General features: G+C 39.5%; 1 protein-coding gene across 3 annotated transcripts in view; it reads left to right on the top strand.

Moving 5' to 3' along the window:
* LOC136871749 (uncharacterized) overlaps positions 1-20754 on the top strand; it is a 575821-nt gene that overhangs the window by 482663 nt on the left and 72404 nt on the right. For all 3 annotated transcript variants that reach the window (XM_067145298.2, XM_067145297.2, XM_067145296.2), the window contains exon 5: positions 10911-11121. In XM_067145298.2, coding sequence (XP_067001399.1) covers positions 10911-11121 — 211 coding nt within the window. The remainder of the gene's footprint in view (positions 1-10910; positions 11122-20754) is intronic.

Genomic DNA, 20754 nt, shown 5'->3' with positions numbered 1-20754 from the left:
GTTTATACATCTGAAAGATGACGTTGATTCAAATTTCCCGAAAATCCCATAAGCGTGGCGCTAGTAGGCCCCGTGACATTGTACATCAGATCTGCTTTAAATACAGGCTGTAGTATGCGAGAGAATTGGTTACCTGTAATCTTGGACCGAGTGACTGTGAGTGGGTCAAGAATGCCTGTACGACGATGAAGAGGCCAATATCAACAGCTCACTGCGGTTGAACGAGACCGTATAATAGGGCTACATGATGGTGGGTTTCCTTTTCACGCTATTGCAGAACGACTTGGCAGGAATGTCTCCACTGTGCATGCGTGCTGGCAGCATTGGCGTATGGCTGTGGTGCAGTGGACTGCGTCTGCAGCAGCAGTTCGAGCGACAGTTGGTACCACAGCGACGCAACGAACTGTTTGAAATCAGTTACTTGAAGGACAGGTTCAAGCCTGGCGCCCTGCGGCGTGCATTCCACTTACCACCAATCACCGCCATCTGCGACTTCAGTGGTGTGAAACGAGAGCTCACTGGAGGATGGAGTGGAGGTTCGTTGTGTTTTCCAATGAAAGCCGGTTCTGCCTTGATGCCAGTGATAGCTATGTTTTGCTTAGGAGGAGGCCAGATGAGCGCCTGCATTCCACCTGTCTGCGGCGTCAACACACTAGACCTGCACCGGGAGTTCTGGTCTGGAGAGCAATTTTCTATGACAGCAGGAGCACTCTCGTGATTATCCCACGCACCCTGTCTGCAGACGTGTACGTCCGTCTGGTGTTTCGACCTGTTGTGCTGCCATTCCTGAACAGCATTCCTGGGGGTGTTTTCGAACAGGATAATGCCGCTGTTGTAACCCAACGTGCTCTACAGGGTGTCAACATGTTGTCTTGGCCTGCTCAATCCCCCAATCTGTCCCCATCAAGCACATATGGGACATCAATGGATGAAAACTCCAGCGTCATCCACAATCGGCATTAACCATCCGTGTATTGACCGACCCAGTGCAACAGGCATAGAACTCAATCCCACAAGCTGACATCTGGCACCTATACGACACAATAGCTGGCCATACACGGACAGATTCTTTGGCAGGCCTCGCCTTTGGGGCCAGATCCGACAGACCGCCTGCCAGGCGTGACCTTCAGAGACCCGGCCCGCTGCTCGCCATCAACTGTGACACCAAGCCTGTCGTGTTGTGCAACATAATCTGTCAACATTCCAGACCCTCTCGTTAATGGCATGATCCCTTTGTTCTCAGCAGGCCAAGCCTCATCCGCTGGCCTTTCAAACTAGTTTGAAATCCTTGCCGGTCGGGTCTGCCGTACTTAGAACTGTGCGATGGACATCGAAGCAGACGGTGTCCAGAGGGGAAAAAATGCTGTTGCGGCTGTTGGAATGTGCATTTTGCTATATGTTAAATCATGCAAACAAAAAAATCGATCGAAGTGGATGAAATCATGGATAGGACAGCGAGACAGCTTTAGTCACACGAGTCTGATACAACACCTGAGAGAAAATGAACCGGACGATTACAAGAATTACTTGCGAATGGACCACAGCGATTATGATATGATGTTAGGTAAGCATATACCGGGCGAGTTGGCCTAGCGGTCAGTGGCACGCGGCTGTGAGCTTGCATCCGGGAGATAGTGGGTTCGAATCCCACTGTCGGCAGCCCTGAAGATGGTTTTCCGTGGTTTCCCATTTTCTCACCAGGCAAATACTGGGGCTGTACCTTAATTAAGGCCACGGCCACTTCCTTCGAACTCATACGCCTTTCCTATCCCATCGTCGTTATAAGACCTATCGGTGTCGGTGCAACGTAAGCCACTAGTAAAAAATGACTTGTTTTGCGTAGCTCTTACTGGAGAACGGTCTAGTTGAAAGCGTATTTACTGTGGATATTGTAGCTTCTAAGCTGAAGAAGGAGGAAAGTAGGATACTGAAGAACGCTTGATTGCGACACCTCATGTTTTAATTGACATAGACACAGCCGCTCTTTGTACATTTCAATAAATTTCCCTAGCAGTGCCTTTGTCCACTCCATGCTTTCCTTACAGGAGGCTTGATCTGTGAGGCGAGGTCTTTCCGTTGAGGTGCTGACAACAGATCTGGTCTGTAGCGGATAACGCCTCAAACTGACCTTACTCACTAACGAGCAGCCCTAGCCTGTCGGTATGCGTCACAAAAGACCTCGCCTGTCAGAATTCCTTTCCGTGTATGGCCGGCTAATGCATGCATGTTTGCATGCCTGTATTCAGGTTGTCAGATAAACATATTTAATTTTAATGAATTAACTGACTGATTACATAATATTCTATGGAACTAACTCTAACGTTCATGTTACTTCAATCGGTAATCAAGTCGTGAACCTAAAACTGAATGTATATTCAAAATAAATTGAAATTACTCTGACTGGGGGCCATTATTTGTTGATACCTATGACACTGTTTCTGTCACAGGTGAAATTGTCTCAGAATTGCTAGGAACTGATATCGATAAACCAACTAATCATTTTTCAGTTCTCAGAGTAGAGTAGAAGTCGTGATACTCTTTGGGAAAGTAATTATCATGGCACAGAGACGTGAGATCTCTTGTTTACAGCAGTTGTTACAGACACATTATAAGCATGCTTGAGCTCCAGGTTTGACAGATGATCATAGACATCGTTGTTTCATTTGAGGTTTTACTTGTTAGTGTTACTTTTGATGAAATGTCATTTTTGCTTGTAATTTACTTCTTGAAATAATATTATCATTACTTTGTAGTAATTGATATTATACACCACATGTAAATAGAAACAGGAAGAAAAGGAAAGAAAACAGAATTTTTTTTCCCACTTCTAATAATGCAGAATCAGTAGCTTCACCAGTTCAGGATGAGGTACTTTCTTACCTCTCCAGTACTTTCAAAGACATTCCAATGATCTTAAATTTTAAAAACATGTATTCCTTCACATGCCCTGTAGGGCGTCTCTTCAGCAAATACAAAGGTTTACATTCCTCCAAAGATGTCAAGGCTTAGTGATTATAATCTTAAGAACTAATTAATTTATATACAAGGAAAATGGCAAATTATTTGAAATGCTAAATGTTATTAACTAACATAAAAATGATCAGAAAATTATCATTTTTAAAATTCCAAGGTATATTTATTCTCATCTAGTGATGATATCCATTTTAATGTCTTCATGGTAAAGAAAATGCACACAGAATGAAGTAATATTTTCATATTATGAAAATAAATGTTGTGCAGCTTTCTGTAAAATAATTTTAATTGTAATGTTACTGTTTTCTTATTGAAAAAGTAAATTTTAATATTGTAACTGAGTAAAATATTTTTCAAGCAACTGTAATGTAGCACAAATACTTCTTTCTTGTATTCTTCCATCACTGATTATATGTAGTAGGTCTTTCACCGTTCCTTTCCATCTTCAGAGGTAGGCTACATACTTGTTTTCACACTTATCAACAATTTGCTTTAAATCCATCCCATAAACTGTCTAAATTTTTATTTACCATTTTCCATCAAATGCGATTACTTCTAAAAAATTTCTTCATCCCTCTCTAACTCCTTTCTGAATTATAGAAATAATAAAATGATAAAGCCATATTCTAAAACAGTGCTGATTATTCCACTATGATAATAGTATAATTGCACATGAAGGTGCAAGTACAGAATTTTACATTGACACAGTATTTTGGATCACATTTCACTATAATGTGTGAAGATTGTTCTTCGTTGGCACAAAGTTATGCGATACCTTTCACACACAGAATGGCACAGGCTGCACATGCATGTTTCATCTGGCTCACGGAAGTGCGTCTTTACACAATTCTTGTGGTGGTAACCGTTTACTACCAACCTGGTCAGTACATGGTGGAGGTTTTAGTGCTTCCTGTCCAGGTTCAGTCTAAGTTTGAATCCATAGCAAAGAATCCTGACCATATTTCTTGCCTTTTCTTCTCTTTCTCTCCTTCACTTTCTTGATCGCATAGATGGATTGCAGCTCGCAGTGTATTTCTAGTCATCTATAAAGAAAGTCTCTTTAGTTAGCTCATAGACAAGTCTTGAGTGTGAATCTGGATATGCCTAAGGCTGCTTTCTAGTACCGAGCCTTTGTCATCAAGTTTAGCCATATGAGGTTCATACCATAGGTCAAGATTGATACGAACTTTGCATTGGAGAGAGAGGGATAGTCTTCTTCATTAATTCCTTGATTCCATAAATTTCATTGCTGATGTTCCTCTTTCCTTTATATGAAGTCTGTAAGAGTTTGGCATAGTTTGTAAGGTAATGCCTAAATATCTCAACGCATTTACTCTTTCCAATGGTGTGTCCTTGTAGTAGAGGCTGTCTTCTGTAAGTTTTCCCCTTTTTCGGATATCATTTGTTGGGATTTTCTCTCGTTGACTGTGAAGTTGTTTCCATTTGCCCATAGTGATAATGCATTGAGGGCAAGCTATACAGTATGTCCTGTATACTGGTGGATGTAAGGACCATATCGTCAGCATACATATAAAGTGAAGTAAACTTTGTTGTACTACTAGGTTGAAGAGAAGGAGGCTGATGGGATCTCCTTGTAGTACTCAGTTTGTCTGCATTAGGCAGTTTATTGTAGATACGGAATCATCAGTCAAGAACTTGTTGCGAGTTAGAATATCTTTTATTATCTTGGTCAACAGGTGTTTTTCTCTGGTGATCTGTTCTATTTTTGACATGAGCAAGTTTTGTGTTTGTTCAAATGCTTTTGAGTACTCCATGAAGACACAATGTAGCTTTCCTCTTGGTAATCGGAGGATGTGTTACATATCATCCATAAGGTTTTTAATTGCTTGTAGTGTGCCTCTTCATCTCTGAAATCTGAATTGTTCCTCTTTTGTCATGCATTCTGTGATGAGTCTTGTTAGCACTTTAAATATGTTGTTTTCTAGTGCAATGCCTCTGTATGAGTTAGCATCTGAGATGTCTCCTTCCCCCTTGTACATCACTTTAATTTTCTACCTTCTCCAACTCTGAGGATTGATTCCAGTTCTATGCATTTATTTAACAGGTCTATCCATACATTTATTAAGATATCTGATGTACGTTTTTATGTGTTTGTTGAACATCCCATCAGAGTCAGTAGCTTTTGCATTTTTGAGTGTTAAAATTGTTTTCCTTACCTCTTCTTTAGTGAAGTAATGACGATCTTTGTGCTTGTGTTTGTGTATGCTTCATAATCATCGTTCTTGTTAAGAATGGCATAGAAATAGCTTGTCCAGTTATACATGTCTGTTTTCCCTGCAACGTTCACTTTTCATGGCCTCAGTAAATGAAGGGTCCCCTAATGCTTCTTCAGCAATTTTTTCTCCTTGAGCTTCTGTGTACGAATCTCTTCTGCTTCACAACGTTCTTATACTTTTTCCTTTGTGAGGTGTATTTTGCAAGGTTGTTTATTGTAATTGTCTCTCTTGCACTCTTACAGCTTGTGGGGTTCTTTGTTTTTCTTGATAACACCCCGCATCAAACCACGGCTTTGTGATGCGAGGTATCTGGGAAGTGCTGCATATTAGGATAATTCTTTAATTTTCTCCGCTGCTTCTTGTGAATGGTTATTGTTCCGGGATTTCTGTGGAACAGCAGAGGTGAAAGAAAGTGCTGGGATGAATGGGTCTAACTACAGAATCAAAGTTAATTTAAAATTTCAAATAAAGGTTATATTTTAGAATTTTAACAATCAATCAACGACAAAACCTTACCAACATTTCACTTTGTGAAATAACAATTTGGAAATAAGACTCAAAAGATCCAAGATTCCAGAACTTTAACACTCTCAGGCTACACGCCCCTAGTTTTACAAAAGCACAATTTGTTCAAAGGGGCAGAAAACCCCTACCACATGGAGCACTTGCTCCCAAAAATTGCAATATCAGCCTCCCAAAGGCACTTTTACACACTGGAAAAGTGCTAACACGCTTTCAGTTTTTCACGCCTATTCAAGGCAATATCAGACTTTACAATTGATTGCCATCAAAGCACGGCTTACAACAATGACGCGGGGGTATCTTGTACCCAATCTACTGGGCCTTAGCAGGAAAAGAACAGGTTAAGTAAATGGCCCGGAATACCAAAAAGAATGGAGGCATGTACTTGCACTCCTAAATAGACATTTTAAAACTTAAAAGGCACTAGGCCAATGAAACAGGGGGCTATTCCCAAACTATGGAGGTGACTCGTATAAGGAAGAAATTGAAAACATTAAGGAAAAGAAGAAAATCATTACCAAAACGTACTCACCTTAAACTAAAATGAATGGGAGCTAGAGAGGGTAAATCACTCTCTATCCCCGAATCACAGTTACAGATTTAAGTAAGATTTTACATAAGCCTGCAGAAAATTACATATTTAGGAAATGAGGTTACGGTACATTGTAAAAGGTTTCGGACCTTTCGCGCGGGTTAAACTGCTGAGCTAGCAAGAAATAAAGATGTTAAATGGCCATTACCTTATTGAAGACCTGCTCCCGGATGAAAGAGGTGCTTCCCGCCTCCTGCTTTACGTCTACACACTTAGTTAGATGTTGATCGAGTGGCCAAGAGACATGAAAATCTGCAGTTTATAAACCCTCGGGGGAAAGTTCAAGACCTTTCATGAATAATAAAGCCACACCCTCTCACTTTTATTAGTTAGTTTAAAGTTGCACACCAAAATGAAGAAAAAGCCAGTGATTGGTTAGAAATTAATTACAGAAATTCTGGATTGGCTAAATTCAACACTGGCACAAAGAAAGATAAATATTGCCAACCCACAACTGAATGAATGAAATTTAGTAAAGAACAAACTTATGAATACAAAATTTCTTCAAATAAAGTTCCTTCACTTCGCACCAGGGTGCATGATCATAGTTTTTTCGGCAGTGACATCTATGAGAAAATGTCCATACTTCTTGATAAATAGTAAACAAAAACAAGTCGAAATTCACACAGTGACATCTTCAGAGGAAAAATTTAAGTTGGTCCAGTTTCAAGTTCACTGTTTATCCTGTAGAGGAGTACTTTAAGGCAGAAGATTTAAATGTGTGGTGTAGAGGTGTACCACACAATACAGTTATTATTAAGGTGGTTCTTGATCCCCTGTAAATAATTAGTGTCTTAAGGAGGGCGTCTAGATTTAGTACTCTGCTCACCTTGTTTGACTTTTCTTATATTGGGAGTGGCACTTCATGTGATATTAATAACTCTGATATCAATGGAGTGTTTCTTGAGGGGTGTTATTGTATGGATGTAGCTCATCTCGTGTCCTTTGATTAGGATTTGTAGTCCTCTGTAGAAGATATCTATTGTACTGCAGCCATTGAATCGAAAGTAAGTTTCGTCTTTGGGATAGTTTGAGAATGAAACCTTCTCTCATTAGATTGAGTAATCCCTCACCTTTCTGGTTCTTAATGTCAATCCTGCAGTTGAAGTCTCCTGCTAGAATATTTTTTTTTTTCCTTCAGATTGATATGTCTGAGAGTGTTCATGGCTACATGTATGATTTCTACTGTGCGAGTTTGTGGGGTTACTTACATCCCTGTTAAAGTTATGCTGACTGTGCTTATAATGATCCAAGTTTTCTTCTCTTAATACATTTTTTACCTTTCTTATGTCTGGTTTTAGAAAGCATGATGTGTCTCCCGCTGGTGTTCCCATCCGGCTTTTCTTCGCCATTGAATGCTCTGAGTAAAAGCCCGGTTCTGTGCCGAGTATTTCGGCGAGTATGAGTATGTCATAGTTTCCTGTTGTCTTGTCTGACAGTAAATTTATTAGCGATCAAAGACCTTCGATGTTCCGAAGCATTATCTTAACCTTCAAGTTGTGTTCCTGCTCTGGAGTCTCGGGAAAACATATCTTCTGACTATTACATCTTTTGACCATATTTTGGCGTCGTAAGCTTTATCTACATTTGCAGAAGGGATCCCAGCTTTGAATACTTTATGGTAGCCTCTAGTCTCCAGTTCCTCGCATTCAATTATTTGTGATGCCTTGTTCCTGAAAATATCGTTCTAGGTTCTCTTTTGTAGCATATTCGTATAGTTTCCCTACCTATAACCAAGCTCTTTTTGTTCAGCTTGGATTTCTGTATTAATTTCTTCCATTGAACCACTTTTAAGGGTGTATTCCTAGTTTTGTTTGGATTTGATATTGCTGTTAGTGCATTCATCACTTAGTTTGTTGGTGTTGTCATTTCATCTTTCCCTCTTCTGTTTTCTGCTCTTATCCATCCACGAGTGTAGTTTTTCCTTCTGTCTTTGTTGCTGGGCCGGTATTGGTTTTCTGTGATGGTTTCGTTTAGGAACTTGTCTTGTTAGGTGTTCTTTGGTATTTGCTTTGTGGAAGTATATTTTCTTCATATTCCATTACGTTGAGTACTTGTGGTTCTTCTAATTTTACGTTAGTATTGTTCGAAGTATTCTTGTAGGGTGATTGATGGTTCTCCCTTTTCTCAGGAGCAGATTTTTCTGAGTTGAGGCTATGACCCCTTAATCATATATTTATGTGGGGATAGTGGTGAGACATGGAGCTTTTGTAGGGATTCGAACATTATATCTAGCTTTAGGTCAGGGCCACTCAAACGTCCAAGACCTCGCACATGCAAAACCAGGCACAAATGTTCTGTGTACCGTGGATCGGTCCTACTCGGCTGGGTTCGGACCAGAATTCTGTCTCGGAGCAACTCGGCTAAGCTTGGCTCAGATGGTGAGCCCTGCAGAGTGAGTGGGGAAGGGGGAAACAGGTGTAGTGAGCGAGACAAGCGTAGGGAAAGGGAGAGACAGAGCTCAAAATCGAGGAGTGGAGTATCTGCACTCTGGTCAACCTAGCGAAGTCATCCTATGTACCTTGCACCACGTAATGCGCCACATGCACTCTGAGAGACCCTGCTTTAGGTTCAGGTCTGCTCGTAAGAGTTCCAGGTTTTTTCCATTGTTCTGCCTTATATAGGAGGAAGTCTTGTTCACAATTGTAGTAAAGGCACATTAATTTTGATTTTTTCTTGTCTTTTGTTTTTAAGGCATTTAGTTGTTGTAACCTATAATTTGGCATATTTCAGGTGGTGCCATCTTTGACAGGGGCCATTGCATGCTATGAAGGTTAAGATATAAACTTTTCTTTCACAAATGAGAGAACAGTTTTGTTCATCCTGGCTCAAGATATGTTGCGTGCATGTGTTGGGAATGGTGTCTCGAAAGCAGTTATTGTCTATATTGTATATACCAATATGCCAATTCTTAATTCTGATACTTTACAGGTTTAGTATTCCATTGACTTTCAGGTTTGTCAAATATGAAGTCCTTAGTACGTCTTCTCGCTATTATTCTGTGATGATTATCAATACAATCAATACAATTATCCTCTCTCATAAAAATCAAAGTAGATCTGCTTATTCCTTGATGAGGGGACTAGCGCTGTTATTTCACAGCAAGTTCCAAGATCGAGTTTTTCAACTACAACAAACAGGCTTTGAAATTTTAACTCTGTATTCATACATTTAATGCCTCTCTTTGCAGTATAAAACTGTATATTGCTCCAACATCACTATTCATTATTTTTTACTACTTTGTCACTCGATAATAACACTTACCATCAAGAGTTCAATAGATAAATTTACTCTTGAACACGAACACATCTTTACCAAGTCACTGCCTTCTATTTCTTCTGATCATACACTATACAATTAATATTGTTTTTAAAAAAGTCTGTATCAGCACACAACTGAAAGATGGTTTTCAGAATTTTATTCCATCTTCAGTGAAATTATTTTTTAAAAATAGATGACATATAAGGTGTATTGTAAAGTGGTTTAAAATGGGTGCCCAAGTTGATTTCTATGGTGTGAGTCTGTGGGATTGGACTGGTTCGACAGGTTGCTGAACTCCTTTGCTGGCACAGATCAACTTGGCAACTTGACCCTCTATTTCCTTCCCACCTTTCTTCAGCAACTTCTCCCTTGCATTCCCCTCCTGCTTACCAACCATTCCCTATACAGTGTTAGAGGGAAACATACCTTCATCTGTGTCCTCCATTAAAACTAAGTCTTGCGTAGCACCTGCTCGATACCGTCCAGGAAAATAGTGTGACACAGTAACAGATGAATATAAAGAGATTTCCTTGCCATTAAACTTGCCATGAGCATCAGTCGAGATAACTATGATCCATTTTTCTCCTATGAAAAGAACAACACTGCAATGACAGAGTTGGCCATGCGGTTAGGAGCATGCAGCTGTGAGCTTGCATTAGGTTGACAGTGGGATCGAACCCCACTCTCGGTAACCCTGAAGATGGTTTTGTGTTTCCCCCTTTTCATTCCAGGCAAATGCGGGGCTGTACCTTAATTAAGGCTACCGCCACTTTATTCCTACTATCCTATCCTATCATTGCCATAAGACCTATCTGTGCCGGTGCAATTGTAAAGAAATAAAGAAGATAAATGCAATGCTGCGCTGAGTGGCTCAGATGGTTGAGGCACCGGTTTCCGACCCTAACTTGACAGGTTCGATCCTGGCTCAGTCCGATGGTATGTCAGCCTCGTGTCGGTAGATTCACTGACACTCCAAAACTGCTGAGGGAAAATATTCCGGCACCTCGGCGTCTCTGAAAACCATGAAGGTAGGTAGTGGGACGAAAAGCAAATCACATTATTATTGAATTTCCAACCGATCATATTTTGTATCAGAAAGTGTTCTAGCTGAATGATCATACTGGACACAACTCTAGACCATGAACAAAATTTCTGATAAGAATATTTGAAGATGAAATTGTGCATCAAGACAGGAAGAGTATATTAACTTCAAGCACCAATTTACCTTCAAAGCCAAGTGTTAAGTGATTTTTTAATAAATATGTTACCTCTGTTCAATAGTGAAAATAACGTGTAACTATTTCATCTGCTACTCCTTGTTTCAGTCATTCTGCTGTTTATGCTGCACCAAAGAGTGGACAATGGGCTTATTGTAGTAGACTGGTTGGTCCTCCAAATCCGCCCATGCCGCCTCCTGGTCCAGGCTCTCATTGGTTCTACAATAGCAGAGTCCTCGGGCCTTCAAACCTTGAACGACTAGAACCTTGTCCATTACCACGCTCTGTGAGCTGTATTCAAGGCCAGAACCATACCCTTGTGAGTATTTTCATTGTGATGTTTGTATATTATTCAAAATATTGGAAATAAATCACTCAACAGTAGTTCCATTAGGAATGAGATAATTTTGGTTTTAGAATGAAAGTAAGATTCAAATTGTTAACTTTTATTTATATACAGACGAGCTGTTGTGTCCACTGTTGATGAAACAATTGCTTGTCTTGTGCACAATTACATTTTTGTTGACCTCTGGTGTTATTCCTGAAATTTTGTGGCATGTAGGTGGATATCTCTCTCCCTAGCAGCGGCTTGTTATTGTATAACTTAATATCTTCTTCCTTACTCTCGCCTTCTGTAAATTCATCTTTTAGGAATTATTGCTGCTCTTAATTTCATCTGTTCCTTCCTGTATAAAAACCAAGCATGTCTACCCCTTAGCCCGTTCCCCAATATGGGGTCGGTGATGAGGTCAGATGAAATTATACATGAATGAATAAATAAACCTGTAGTTTCCCATGAATGGCAAAGGCCTCCCTCGAGAGGGGGAACTCTGTTCGATTGATGTTGTGTGGTGAGCTAGTCACGCGAGACGGATGTCATTTTTTAATAGTCTTTTTCTACTACTTTAGCTTATACCTAATTTTAACATTTTGCCTTCCTTTGCATGAGATTTTTAGTCTAATCTATATTTAGTACTTATTTCAACACTCTTCACTATACTTGTATAAGTTTTCTGTCTATAAATCTATCTTATTTTACCACGTTACACATTTCCCTTTTCGCTTTCCACATCTTTCCATCCCTTTCCAATCAGTTCTGGATCGTGCTGTCCTGGTCCAGTGTGATCCTAGTAGCTGCCTGAAGTAGTCTGCCCATATCTTCGTTGTCTGCCATGGCTTCTCTTGCCTGTGTAGGAATCCTACATGGTTGTACTCTATGCTCATCTGTCTCGACATAGCCTCACTATGTGCCCTGCCCATTTCCACTTTGCTTTTGCAGCCTGTTGTACAATGTTCTCTAAAGAGTTAATTTCTTGAAGTCTATTGTTTGGAACTCTGTCTCTCAGTGATATGCCCACTATGTTCCTTTCCATTTTCCTTTGCCATCCTTCTATTGCTCTCTTTTGCTTGACTGTTATGTACCAAGTCTGACAGGCATAAAGAAATACAGAAATGGTTCATGTGTTGAGTGCCTCTAGTCTGAGTTTCCTGTTTAATGATTTATCCAGCTGTATGAATTTCAGCCCCCAGAAGGCCGTCCAAGCTTAAGTTATTATTCTCTTTACTTTCTCGTCCATTGTTTGTGTTAGCAAAATTGGTTCGCCTGGATAAACATATTCGTCGACGTACTGCATTGCATTTCCGCTGATTGCAATTGAGTTTGATGGCCTTGTTTTTATGGCTGGATGTCTTTCCTGAATCCAACCAGTCTAGGAGCTAATCAAGATGAAATGAATGATAGTGAATGAAGGAGATGGAAGGAATCGGCTGTGGCCCGCCATTTGCCTGAAAGTGAAAATGGGAAACCGCAATAAACCGTTCTTAGGGCAACCAATGGTGGGTTTGAGCCTACCTGACTCCCAAAGGCAGAGCTTGGTTCCATAGCCGTAGTGCACTCCGCTCAGTGCTATAAAAACAAAGTTTCAAGTTAATATTCAATAAGTACAGACAGAAAGACAATTTTATTTATATAAATTACTGTCAAATGCTTGTAAATTGTATGTTAACCAGGCAAATGCCGGGATGGTACCTAACTTAAGGCCATGGCCGCTTCCTTCCCTCTTCCTTGTCTATCCCTTACAATCTTCCTATCCCCCTAAAAGACCCCTGTTCAGCATAGCAGGTGAGACACCCTGGGCGAGTACTGGTCCTCCTCCGCAGTTTTATCCGTGACCAAATGTCTCATGCTCCAGGATACTGCCTTTGAGGTGGGGTCCCTTGCTGAGTCCAAGGAAAAACCAACTGTGGAAGATAAACAGATTAAATTTTAAAAGTCTAAAAAGTTTGTTAAATGATACCATAACACAAAGGAAACAGAAGTTACAAATGAAACACTTTTAGTTGTTTTCAAAGTTCTCTCCATTGGCCACAATACACTTTTGTTCACAGCTGCTGAAAACTGGCAGTGAAGGTGTCTTGGAATTGATGGAAGCAGTGATGTCTCACATGTTTATATGTCTGGCTTATGAGTTCAATGTGTGTCTGTCCCCATGAGGCCCATGAGGTGGAGGCTCCAGATCCAGGGAGTACGGTGGATGTTGGAGAACAGTTACATGCTGCTTAGCCAAGAAGTTGAACAAACGGATCAAAGCATGTAGGTTGGCATTGTCGTGGAGGAGACTCCACTATTCAGTCCTTTACAATTCTGGCCAAAAGCAACAGTTTCAAAACGTTGCCGTAGAATTCATTGTTGATAGTTTGACCCTCCGGTACGAATTTCTGGCAGATCATGCCCTTGCTGTCAAAAAAAAAAAAAAAAAAAAAAGTGGTCAGCAGTGGCTCAATCCTGTACTTTTGTAGGAAACTCTTTTTGGGATGTAGGGAACAAAGTGAATACCATGCCATAGATCGTCTGGACCTCACTGGTAGCACCAGCTCTCATCGGATGTGATGATGAATTTCTGTCACACGTGTCTGAAGTTTCCAGAAATTTCATTTGTGTTTCCTTCTGCATTCATTGTGTACAGCACAAATGCAGAGCAGATCTTCCGCTTACCCAAGTTGTTGTGAATGATGTTCATACTATCCTTGCTAATCCCTAGTTCCTCTGATATCCTTCTCATAGACAGTTGCTGATTTTATGCCAGCATCTCTTGCGCTTGCTCGAAGAGATGGGAGTTACATATCGTAACATTATAATGTATACTATTCCGTCATGGTAAACTCTTTCCAGAAATGTTATGTTCCACCGGAGATCCTAATACAAAAGTAACTGTCTCAGAGAAACCAAGGGGAGGGTAGGGAGTTTCTGATAGGCTAACGGATATTGGAAAGCATAGCAGCTTGCTTTACGCGAGCGATAATTTTGTGACAGTTTAGTGACAGTACTGATATTCCTCCTCTGTTACTTGCTGATCAGTTACAGATATGCTTAATTATTCTTTAGTTATAAGTACTTTGTGGTGGTGTACATACAGTAGCGTAGTTCCTCAGTGTTCTGGACAATGAATGAAAATGTCCGATACAATTAATGTGGACAAATCTCAATTATAGAAACCTTTTGGAATAACGTACCCAATAATAATAATAATAATAATAATAATAATAATAATAATAATAATAATAATAATAATAATCGCATCTGGTATGAGGTTAGAGGAGTCTGTCCTGGTGGGTTTTTATGACCGGATGCCCTTCCTGATGTCAACCACATCAGGGAGTTAACCAGATGAAATCAATAATGTGATACATGGTAGTAGGAAGGGAGAGAGTGAAACCCGACGGCAGCACATAGCCTACTCCTGTGGGATAGCACCAAGGGGTCTGCTCAAGACTTGACGTCTCCATCTGATGGACGAATCACCATCAACAGCGTCATATGCCCTTGCTCCGTATGAGGTTTGAAATTCAATGCAGGGTTTTAGGCATGCAATCTAATGATTAGAACTTGTATACTACCACCTCCCCTACCCTGCCGGCCAGCATTCTGATAGTGATTTTTTTCTTTTTTTTCTTTTTTGACCAACAGGACTCAAACCAACTAACTACAGTGTCAGACCATTTAGACTTCAACGCCTTAACGATCATGGCCACCAGGCGGGCTATAATAATATTTAAAATTCCTTCATCAACAAAGGACAAGGAGTGATGTACAGAGAAAAAAAAAAGATGCTGGGCTAGCCACGAACACAATTGTTTACCACATATAAACAACTTTCTATCTGTGGCCAAAGACAAAGATTTTGGAGCCTTTTATAATGGATGTACAGAGCAAGATGACTACACGGTTTGTCATGTAGCTGCTAGCTTTTATTCAAGAGATGGTGGGTCTGAACCCCACTCTCGGCAGTCCTTAAAAGAATGGTTTTTGGTGGTTTCCCATTTTCACACCAAGAAAATGCTGGGGCTGTTCCTCAGTTAAGGCCACGGTCACTTCCGCTAGTCCCATCCTATGTTCACATTACAATTAGCTTTACATCGCACTGACACAGATAGCTCTTATCTAGCATTTGCCTGGTGTGAAAACGGGAAACCATGGAAAAACCATCTTCAGGCCTGCCGACCTATTTTCTCCTGAATGCACCTGTCCTATCATACCCCATCATCAACAGTACGATCAGTCTGTGTCGGTGCAATGTAAAAAAAAAAAGTACTGGTGTAAACACTACTTACGTCTTACCTGATAGGACTATTTCCTCATGGCCCATTCCGTCAGCATCGGGATGGGTTTAAAGCAATTGTTGAGGAATGTAAAAATAGGTTTATACCTACAAAGGTGGTAAGGAATGGTAAAGATCCACTATATTTTAACAGGGAAATAAAGAGACTAAAAAGGAGGTGCAGGTTGGAAAGAAATAGTTAGAAATGGCTGTGGAAGTAAGGAGAAATTGAAGGAACTTACTAGGAAATTGAATCTAGCAAAGAAGTCAGCTAAGGATAACATGATGGCAAGCATAATTGGTGGCCACACTAATTTTAGTGTAAGTGGAAGAGTATGTATAGGTACTCTAAGGCAAAAACAGGTTCCAAGAAGGACATTCCAGGAATAATTAATGAACAGGGGAGTGTGTATGTGAGGATCTTCAAAAGGCAGAAGTATTCAGTCAGCAGTATGTAAAGATTCTTGGTTACAAGGATAATGTCCAGATAGAGGAGGTCACTAATACTAAAAAAGTATTAAAATTTACCTATGACAGCAATGACATTTACAGTAAGATACAAAAGTTGAAAACTAGAAAAGCAGCTGGAATTGATAAGGTTTCAGGGGATATACGAAAGACAATGGGTTGGGATATAGTACCATATCTGAAGTACTTGTTTGATTTTTGTTTGCATGAAGGAACTTTACCAAATGAATGGAGAGTTGCAATAGTAGCCCCTGTATATAAAGGAAAGGGTGATAGACATAAAGCTGAAAATTACAGGCCAGTCAGTCTGACATGCATTGTATGTAAGCTTTGGGAAAGCATTCTTTCTGATTATATGACATGTTTGCACAATTAATAAATGGTTTGATAGAAGGCAGTTTGGGTTTAGGAAAGGTTATTCCACTGAAGCCCAACTTGTATGATTCCAACAAGATATAGCAGATATCCTGGATTCAGGTCAATTGGACTGTATTGTGATTGACTTATCTAAGGCTTTGATAGGGTAGATCATGGGAGACTGCTGGCAAAAATGAGTGCAATTGGACTTGACAAAAGAGTGACTGAATGGGTGGCTCTGTTTCTAGAAGATAGAACTTAAAGAATTAGAGTAGGTGAGGCTTTATCTGTCCCTGTAAAAATTAAGAGGGGAATTCGTCAAGGCAGTATTATTGGACCTTTATGATTTCTTATATATATATCAATGATATGTGTAAAGAAGTGGAATCAGAGATAAGGCTTTTTGCAGATGATGTTATTCTGTACAGAGTAATAAATAAGTTACAAGATTGTGAGCAACTGCAAAATGACCTTGATAATGTTGTGAGATGGACCGTAGGCAATGGTATGATGACAAACGGGGATAAAAGTCAGGTTGTGAATTCCACAAATAGGAAAAGTCCTCTCAGTTTTAATTACTGCGTTGATGGGGTGAAAGTTCCCTTTGGGGATCATTGTAAATACCTAGGTATTAATATAAGGAAAGATCTTCATCGGGGTAATCACATAAATGGGATTGTAAATAAAGGGTACAGATCTCTGCACATGGTTATGAGAGTATTTAGGAGTTCTAGTAAGGATGTAAAGGAGAGCATATTTGTCTCTGAGACCCCAACTAGAGTATGGTTCCAGTGTATGGGACCCTTACCAGGATTACTTGATTCAGGAACTGGAAAAAATCCAAAGAAAATCAGCTCGATTTGTTCTGGGCGATTTCCGACAAAAGAGTAGCGTTACAAAAATGTTGCAAAGTTTGGGCTGGGAAGACTTGGGAGGAAGGAGACGAACTGCTCGACTAAGTGGTATGTTCCGAGCTGTCAATGGAGAGATGGCGTGGGAGGACATCAGTAGACGAATAAGTTTGGATGGTGCCTTTAAAAGTAGGAAAGATCCCAATATGAAGATAGTTGGAATTCAAGAGGACAAATTGGGGCAAATATTAGTTTATAGGAAGGGGAGTTAGGGATTGGAATAACTTACCAAGGGATATGTTCAATAAATTTCCAATTTCTTTGCAGTCATTTAAGAAAAGGCTAGGAAAACAACAGATAGGGAATCTGCCACCTGGGCGACTGCCCTAAATGCAGATCAGTACTGATTGATTCATTGATTCAAGTGTACCATATGACACTCGATCATAAACATATTCTATAATGTCGGGTCCCAGTATCTGCTTCACTACAAATCCTTGGACATCTAGGAATACACATAGCTACCTAGCAGTCACAGCACTTTTTATTAATGAAGGTTTCATAGTATTAGTTCTCGGAATGTAAATGGGTCATTGAAAAACATTTTTTAGGAATAGTTCAGAATGTGAGTGAGCTGGTGAAAGGTTCAGTGGGAGAGAAGAAAGAGAGATGGAAGATATAGGATTGCTATTTGTAAATACTTACTAAGGAGCGGTTAGGGGCTACAAGAGGCAACAGGTATAAGGAATGTTCCTCCCAAAAGTTGACCTTCAACGTGAACGAGTATTATGTTACTTTTATATCCTAATATTTCAGTGTAAAGGATACACAGGAACATGATACTGGAAAGTAACCATTTGTACCATCCCTGCTTGCTCATTGTTTCATGTACTTCTGCTTGTTGACTGTTGACTGACCTGGACATAGCGGATCAGAAAGAGTTTTCTGTTCATCCCAAGAGAGTTTGAACCAGTTGTAAACACATTTTCTGCTTACAGCTTGTGTTTTTCACATTTGCACAGACAATGTAACATTGTTGGATGCGCTAGCGAATAGTTGGCTGTTCCAAGAGCTCTGTATTATTCAGTGATAAAGTACGGTAGTAATTTGTAGAAATTTAGCAAATTTTGTGTGTGTGTGATACATTTAGTTCCACAAATATTGCTGTTTAGAGTTTGTTAGTAGTAATCTGCGATTAATGGCATTTATTTACAATTTTCACACTGAGTAGTTCCGTAAACGTTCGTTAGATTACGGTACAACCTGTAATTTAAGACTGCGTGAAAGAAGAAATCTCTTTCTTTTTAATATTATTATTAAAATATCAGTAGGTTTGTTGATAAAATACTTACAAAGACGGAATATTAAAGAGTCGTAACTTCGGCAGCGGTTATAGTCTACTAGTGCAGGCATTTGACAGGGTATTTCAAATAGCAGTTCAGTGGTTCCACCTATCACGAAGGTAATAACGTCTTTAAATAATGCAATATTGTTGTAAATTTTGTTTAAAGAAAGGATTTCAACAGAATATACAGTATTTCACTGGCGAAATAGTTAACAGTGGTATTGTTATTGAATATTGTCACTCTTTGTATTTAAATATTGGCATTGTTGGCTAGTCGTGAACAAAGGGTGTGGTGTAACAATAAAATATAAATAAAATCAGCTGATTCTTATATTCCGATCATTTGTAGTTTTGAGTAGGCAGTAAAAGTATCCGTAATTTATATTTCACACCCTCCATCTTTCAGTACTTATTAGCGGTTAGCTAATACCAAATACAGTAGAGACAATATGCGACACTCAGCGAGATATTGAGGGACAGCTATTAGAGCTCTCTCTAGCGGATTGACCTGAGAACTACTGATTCTGTCGTAAGAGCACGTGTATTTGTGTGTGAAGTTTTTGTGTTTTTTATGAGTTTTCAGTGAGTTGACATAATTAAATAGTAGCGTGTGTCATTCCTTGATATCTCCTCTCAACATGAGGGGAAAGGTATGTGCTGTGTTTGGCTGCAGTAACTATGAAGTAGAGAAGAATATGCGGTCTTTCTTCAGTTTCCCTTGTGACAAGAAAATGTAAGTAATATTGTGTTTGCATATATATTCTGCCAGTGACAAAGAGATTTTTATAGTACTTCATAATCTTCTGACCTGCTCGACCCATATTTTAACTGCCTTAAAATATAATACGCGTATTTTATTATATAGTGCAGCAGTTAACCTTCAATACCAATGTGGTGTTATAGGTGTGATCTGTGGGTTTGATTTAATTCAGGAAAATACATATGCATATGAGTGTGGCTGGTTGTGTTCCAAGTTATCCCATTTGGAATTCCGTAATGCGTTGTCAAGCACTGAAGAAAATTTGGGTGATTTAAGAAATGTACATATTTTGTTGAAACAATATGATGCAAATTTGCTGTAGATATATAAGGCAGAAGGAATTCCATTTGTTTGTGGAATCTCCACTCATTCATTTTTTCCCTTCCCGTCCACTTTTACTCTCTTTTTGTCTCGTTAGTGACTCCCTAAAACAGTCTGTCTTTTTCATGAGTTTTAAAGCTCTTTACCTAAAACAATATATGCTATTATTTTACCTTTCACTTTCTTAGTAACTGTTGATATATTTAAGAATATGGCATACTGTTGCAGAACAGGCGCTTCAACTGTATCTGCTAAATTATAAATAATGTGCGTAAAGCCATGTATTCTTCTCAAATAATTGCAACTGTCAAAATTGCGATTATATAGCTAATTTATAAATTGTATCCTACTTACAATCAATTTAAAGTACTGAACTTATTTCCTGCCAACAGTTTTCCTTTCTTATCAAATCTCTGTAGTAATTTGATGACATAACATAAAGGCAGGGATATCTTTCACCTCCAATTAGTTGTTCTTCTTTTGGCCCGTTATTCATTGTATTAAAATATCTAAGTACTATACCAGAAGAGATTCACACGACACGACTAAACACACACGACAGCTCGCCAGACCAACTGCTCAGAAATGAAAAGCGCATGCGCCAGGCCAGCTACAGCCAAGAAAATTGCCTGCCTATCGATCTGCCTAGCTTAGCTTAGCTTAGCTTAGCTTAGCTTGGCATAGTATAGTTTAGGATAGCGGCCTGTGTGTGTCATCGTACTTAAATGCATTGGGAGTGATATTTTCACAATACCGCGTAGCTTAGCTTAGCCTAGCTTTCTGTGTGTGGTGGCCTTAAATCAAGACCGACTCCAATCCTCAGACCTTAATGCTACTCTCGATCGTTCAAAGATGGCGAATCGAATAGCCGGAATTGTTGGAAATCTGGGTTTGTTTTGGTTTGTTGATATGGTATGTAGTCTGTGTAATTTTATGAAAGTTGCAGAATATAAGTGTCCGAGTGTATTTGAGTCAGTGGACACATATGATCTGCAATTATTCACAGTAATGTGAGAATATGCTTATTTTGATCATGTCTTTACCCAGAACATGAGTGCACTAGGTGGACCAGGTTTTAGTCTTATGGCAATGCCTCTCATACAACTATTCTTAAGTTTCCTACGGAATAGAACGTTAAGATAGAAATGGATTAGGAATATACATCGTGATTATTTTGTAGTCCATGACAAAACTGTTGCCTGCATACATCATTTTGAGAATAAGTCTGAGGTTAGGGAAGCCATTTCTCTAC

Source organism: Anabrus simplex, chromosome 4 (genome assembly GCF_040414725.1).
Source record: "Anabrus simplex isolate iqAnaSimp1 chromosome 4, ASM4041472v1, whole genome shotgun sequence".
Lineage (NCBI taxonomy): Eukaryota > Metazoa > Arthropoda > Insecta > Orthoptera > Tettigoniidae > Anabrus > Anabrus simplex.
The sequence above is the reverse complement of the archived record's forward strand: the minus strand, read 5'-3'. Positions and strand labels throughout refer to the sequence as shown.